At 50.5% G+C, this 6,295-nt stretch overlaps 1 protein-coding gene across 1 annotated transcript; it reads right to left on the bottom strand.

Annotated features, from left to right (window-relative positions):
• Positions 1-5,452: 5,452 nt before the first annotated feature.
• On the bottom strand, positions 5,453-6,295 carry TMEM203 (transmembrane protein 203). Its single transcript, XM_044992759.1, has one exon. The coding sequence runs from the start codon at positions 6,214-6,216 to the stop codon at positions 5,800-5,802; it is 417 nt and encodes a 138-aa protein (XP_044848694.1). The 5' UTR covers positions 6,217-6,295; the 3' UTR covers positions 5,453-5,799.

Here is a 6,295-nt window from a genome sequence, read left to right as displayed (position 1 = left end):
ACTGCCAGGCACCGGGCCACCCGCCGGCCGCCTCCCGCCCTGCGGCCCCGCCCCCTGCCCGCCCATTGGACAGCGGCGGCGGCCCCGCCCCCTCGCGCCCGAGCGGCACCGCCCATTGGACAGCGGTTCCGTCACGGCCAGGCCGGCCATTGGGCGGCCGGTTCCGGGGGAGAGGCGTGGCCGGGCAGGTGCGCGCGGCCGGAGGGGTTCCCGCCTGGAGCCGCGGCGCCCGTGGGCTGCGCTGTGTCCCCGCTGCCCGGCGGCCCCGCTCACTGTGTGCGCGGCAGGGGGCGCTGCGCTCGGCCGGCTCCCGCCCAGCCCAGCCCAGCCGGGCTCCCCCGGCGCGGGGCCCTGCGCACAGCGCCCGGCTCGCCCCGGCAGGGAGAGCCCCACGGGGCACCGCATGGAAAGGCTCCGTGGCCGTGACCCAGCAGGCTGCGGCTGCGGGGGGAGGGAAGGAACAGTCCGCCCTGCTGTAGCTGCGGGTCCGCTTCCCTGGGCCGGGCTCTGCGGCTCGCTGGGAAATCGCCTCCAGCACCGGGAGCCTTTCCTGAGCGGGGAAACACGAGCCAGGTCAGCTCCGCCCTGCCAGCGGGGGGGAGAGCGCTAGGCTGGCAGCAGCCTGAGCGGAGGTGCTGTTATAATGGCAAAACAGCCCTGTCGCCGGAACAGCTGAATTCACCCGCTGGGCTGCACCAGCGGCAATAGCCCTTTTCTGCCGGCATAGGAGCGGTTACCGGGGGAGCTGTGCTGGCGGAGAGCTTTTCTCACAACGTGATTGCTAGTGCTGGTTCTCAGCCGGGGAACATGGACCCCTCCGGGTCCGCGGAGGTCTGCCAGGGGGTGCATCAGGTCACCTAGATGTTTCCCTAGCTTTGCAGCAGGCTACATAGAAAGCACCAGGGAAGTCAGTACAAACTAAAATTTCATACAGCCGATGACTTGTTCCTACTGCTCTATGTACTATACATGGAAATGTACGTACAATATTTATATTCCAATTGGTTTATTTTAGAATTAGCTAATAAAAATGAGAAAGTCAGCAGCTGTTCAGTAACAGGGTGGCTGTGACACTTTTGTATTCTCCTATCTGAGTTTGTAAGCAAATCGTTTTTAAGTGAGATGTAACTTGGGGTGTGCACGACCAATCCTGAAAGGGGTACAGTCTGGACAGGTTGAGAGCCACTGGTCTAGTGCCGACTAGGCTCAAGAATCCTAATGATTCTTACTAACTGGAGAGAAGGGATTTCATAAGGAGCTGGGTTGTATTGCTGGGAAAGATTCATTGCTCGTTTAACAGCCTTCTTTACCTTCTAAGGAAATGGAATAGATTAGATGTTCTTTCCTGGTACAAAGCTACATTTCAGATGAGAGAAAACTAGACCGTGCACTGTGACAATCATGGCCCCACAAACACACACTCAAAGGGCTTGTCTACACTTGAAAATTAATTCAGATTAAGGTAGAGTGTGGATTTAAAGCATAATAGCTATTCTGGATTAACTCCGTGTGTAGACAAGCCCGTACTGCCAGCCAGCAGCCTATTTTCAAAGGGAAATGGTGAGATTTTCAGTGGCTCTGACTGTGCAGAACAGGAATCAAGCTGAGGTGGATGTTGGCAACCAAATGAGTGAACTGTCTCATTAGTGGTGACTCTGCACACAGCCTCTGTACCAGCACAAAAGGACCTGAAGAAGGAACATTTCTCCTTAACTTCAGCCTTCCCAGCTCCACTGAAGTACCTAGTAGTTACAAACAAAGGCCCTGATCCTGCAGGTTCCTTGGCTGAGATGCTCCCTTGCACCTCTGGAGTGTAACTTGCAGAGTCAGCTCCTGCAACCTGCTCTTTGCTTTGTTCCTCCACATGCTAGTTCTTCTGCTGTTGGAAAAACCTCCTGCAGGGTTCTGTAAATCCAGATCTGGACCCACCCACTCTCATTAGGGGTTAAAAGGAAGCCACCAGGGCCGATCGTTTGAGGGCTCATTTCCCTGAACTAAAAGAGGACAAGAGACAATGGGCAGTAAGTATGCAGCATGTTGCAGGGGGAAATAAAGCAACTGCCCTTTAGAAAAAGATGAAGGCTAACATTTTCCACCACAGGTGCCTAGTTAGGGGTGAGATTTCCAACAGCACCCCAGGGTGTTGGGAGCACATACCCCATTACAAGTCACTGGGACTTTGTGCTCCAAGCTTGCTTAAATGATTCTGGAAATCCCACCCCCCCCCCCCAAAAAAAACCTTGGGGGATCTAAGTAATTGGCCTGGTGTGAAAGGTACAGAGTTCAATGGGAGGTATCATTACCATCAAAGGGAGCTGAGGCCTGGTTAAGCGCTTCTAAGTACCATCCCATTCATTTAGGTGCCTGACTTGGGATATCCCAATGGGAAAATGTTGGCCTCAGTTCATTTTTCTAAGGTTTAAACCCAGCACAGGCATGTAAGAATTAGCTCTGTACGATCAACAGCTGAGCCTGGCCCATCCAAAGTGTACTGCACACCACGCCTGAAAAACCCAACACTCTTCTGTTCAAAAGAAGGTGGTGAGGAAAACAGGGTCTCAGACACATTTTCTGGTCTCTGATTGGCCAGCATGATGAGGAACAGGCTGCTCCAACACATGCCTGTGCTGTCGAAAAGTGGGGGAAAGAAATGCAGGCCCCAAGAGGCGCTCTCCTCAGCTTCCTGACTGTACAGGTGAGAGTGTGAACAGGCCACCCGAGGCCTCACTTCTGTTCATGCCATAGCTCCCTGGTGTGTCTCCTGGAGCCAAGCCTGTGGTGGCGCAAGCATGTCTCCAGCAGTGGATGCTGTTTACCATAATGGCAGAGAGGGGCACCCTTTGGGAGCTGAACAGCTGTGGTGGGGATGAAGGCAAAGTCTTACTGTGCCCCAGGTCAGCAAAATGCTGCTGGAAATCAACACATAGGAAAACAGGAAACATTTGCCTATGACTTTTCATGCATTTTTTATTATTCAGGCACCAGAACATACAGCACCAGCCTTTGCCATTCCAGTTGTAGTAAAGGCATTATCCTTGACACCAAATTTCTTTGGCTAATCAGGAGTTCATGAAATCATTTAGCCATGCATAAGAGGACTCACATAACTGGAGTTATGTACAATCCATTCTGAAATCTTACCCGTATATGAGAGGTTGCAGGGGGAGCTGACAGCATGTGTCTGCAGCAAGTTATATAAGTGATCTTTGTACTGGTACCTGCTTCAGCACCTGCAGTCTTTAATGAGCCACACCCAGGTACAGCCTGCTGCTTAAACAAGAGCAGTTTCACTTCCTCTTACAGAAAAGGTAGAAAAATAGCCCTTTGTTGACTGCAGGAGGCACTTGATCCTGTTAGTGAGTCTTGAGCACAGGGACTTTTGCATACCTGCACAGACCGATTACGCTCAGCTGCACAGAAATTTCTGCAAAGCAGGAAGATTTAGTGTTTGTTTTGGGTAACATCAGGGTGCTGCTATACAAAAGACCTGCCTCTGTCCCAAAGAGCTTACACTCTGAAGGAAACAAAAAGAGAGAGAGGTTGGAACTGGGGGGAGGGCTAATAATTTGCCACATCCTGATGCTACAAAGCTCAAATGATATACAGCTATTTTCACTTTCCCAGGTTAACCTTCTGCTTGGCTGTTAGTAGATGGTTAGGTTCTTGTAGGCATCATTGAAGCGGGGGCTAACACCAGTCTGCGTTTGCAGAATGAAAATTAATGTGACCACCATGCATACTCAAATGCACTCACCAGGTAGTGCTTGTTTAGTGCTGATAATGTGTGGAAACCTTCTGGCCACACTGGACTTCTGCTTTATCAAGATCATCCAGCCATCAAGGTATTAATCCTGTGCATATCCCATGCTATGGGAACCAAAGCACTACCACCAAGGGGTCCCTCTGAATTCCATACAGCCAGGATCTGTTAGGGAAGACTGCATGGCACCACTGGGCCAAGGACTCAACTGTGTAACAGCAAGGTGCAAAGGCAGGACATTTACACCGGTGTGATAGCAGAGGTGCAATGGCCGGGCACACAGCCTCTGCCAAGGCAGGGGGCCGGACTGCCTGGCAATGTCCAATCCCACACAGCCACCTTCCACCCCACAGGGGATAGGACTGCCTGGGTGTAATGTAATAGGTCATTTTCCATCTCTCCCATGTAGCATTCCTAGATAGGTTTACCTGGTCCAATGCAGGGCTCTCCGTTTAGTTCAGGCCCATGAAACTTTTTCTCTCTGTCTTGTGGGAAAATCTCAGCTTGTTTTCCTTGGGTACTAAGGCAACATTCTAGTACAGTAGCACTCTTCCTCGGCAGTTCACAGGTATGAAATAAAGATCATGAGATGCTGATGACCTGCATGTTACTACCTTGGAAAACACTATGGGAATATATACAGCTGCAAAGCTTCCTGTATTAGAAGCACCTGGAACCAGTTTAATTAAATAAATAAATAAATAAAAGGCTGGAAGGGGAGGAACAGAAGAAATACTTTAAAAAGAAGAAAATAACAATTGGAGTTGCAACAAAACTTAACTGTATCCTTCACTCACCCCGTTTGAAGGAGCACAGTGGGGGAGAGGCAGGGAAGCAGAACCCCTCCAAATTCAAAGGAAATTAACATAGACCACATTTTAAAATTTTGAGAACATGCAAAAATGGTTTATATTCTCAAATATGAAGAGTGACTACAGTCTCCAAGACACGGCAGTTGCACATAGGAACAGTTACTAAACCACAAAGTGCAGGATCAAACCTCAGTTGGGAGGCACCGTAACAGCTGAGCAGAACATGATCCATCCTCCAAACAGAAATGGAGTACACAAAATAAATGACACTATAAAAAAAACAGTAATGGGCTATCTCAAATTCACAGCAAACAGCCAGTTACTCTATAGCCACTAACCCTAGGCACTGAAGTAGCTATGAAATGGGGGAAATATTCCCATTGGCTGCAATCATGAGACTCAAAGCAGAATAAAGGATGAACCCACACTTCAGAACGTCAGGCTATTTGACAATTCAGAGTCTCTTCTGTACTGGGAGTTTCTTGTGGTACCTACATTCAAGACACTGAGCTACACAGAAAACACCCCTGTCAAACTGCTTCAGTTCTTGTTCTATAAAGACTGTGTTTTTTCCTCCCTGCCCCCATCTGAGGTCATGAACCCTGCATACATGTTGGAGCACAGTTTTTCACAAGTTGATTGTGTGGGACTGGTACACCAACAGCTGCATTTGCTTTTTGGCTATGTCACTTTGACTTTTGCAAAAAAGTCTGTGGCAGATTTAACTAACCCAATGGGAAGCAATAGTCAATTATTTTTTGTCATGGTCCAAATTTCTTGGTCAAGGCATAATCAGCCCTAGAGTAACACACATTCCCAGGCAAAGGTTATGACCACTGGCTTTGTAAAGAAGAGAGCTTATAAAGGAGACTACTATATATCCCCTATACATTTTTATTACAAAACAAGTGACACGAGCAGGTTATGTTTGCATTTCATGACATTTTAACATGAACGACAAGGTGTGACATGCCCCTTAGCTGAATGACACAACATAAATATATATTTTGGGAAAACCCAGGGCCAATATTATGTAATAATTTAAATACAGTACAAAAGCTTCTTCTCACACCTCAGACTTATATGGCCCAAGAGAATGACTAGAAAGTTGCCAAAACCTAAGCAGCAAAGCTTGATGAACTCTTCGGTTGGGGGTTAATACTTCAGTGGCGGGCCAGTGCTCCTCTGCCTACCATGGGAGGTACAAAGCCCCAGGGCCCCGGGTCTTCAGTTGACCCTGCAGGCTCGGATCATGAGGAGCTGGAGCAGGATGAAGACGGGGGACATGATGAGTCCGTACCAGAGCTCCCTGGTCTGCTCGACGAGCTTCTGGCACAAAAGCATCTCGAAGACGAACTTGAGGCTGAGGATGGTGAGGATCCAGAAGAGGCGCAGGACGGCCAGGCGCTTCTCCCCGTCCTGGAAGAGGCGCACGGAGACGATGGTGGTGAAGTAGGTGCTCAGGCCGTCGGCGGCGAAGAAGGGGACGAACACGTGCCACCAGGACAGCTCCGCGCCGCCGCCGCCGCCGTCCAGCTTCAGCACGAGCAGGACGGAGGAGACCAGCAGCGCCAGCACGTGCAGGAAGATCTCGAAGGTGGCGAAGCCCAGCCACTGCACCAGCTCCCGCAGCGAGAACAGCATCGCGCCGCGCCCCGGCTCGGCTCAGCCCCAGGGACAGGCCGCGGGCCGGGTCAGCGCAGCGCAGCGCCCGCCCACCGGC

This window comes from Mauremys mutica, chromosome 18 (assembly GCF_020497125.1).
Source record: "Mauremys mutica isolate MM-2020 ecotype Southern chromosome 18, ASM2049712v1, whole genome shotgun sequence".
Classification (NCBI taxonomy): Eukaryota; Metazoa; Chordata; order Testudines; family Geoemydidae; genus Mauremys; species Mauremys mutica.
This window is presented reverse-complemented; position numbering and strand designations above follow the sequence as displayed.

Bases quoted from the DNA above. Each gene is read 5' to 3' on its own strand.
- TMEM203 (XM_044992759.1), bottom strand. From the start codon at position 6,216: ATGCTGTTCTCGCTGCGGGAGCTGGTGCAGTGGCTGGGCTTCGCCACC.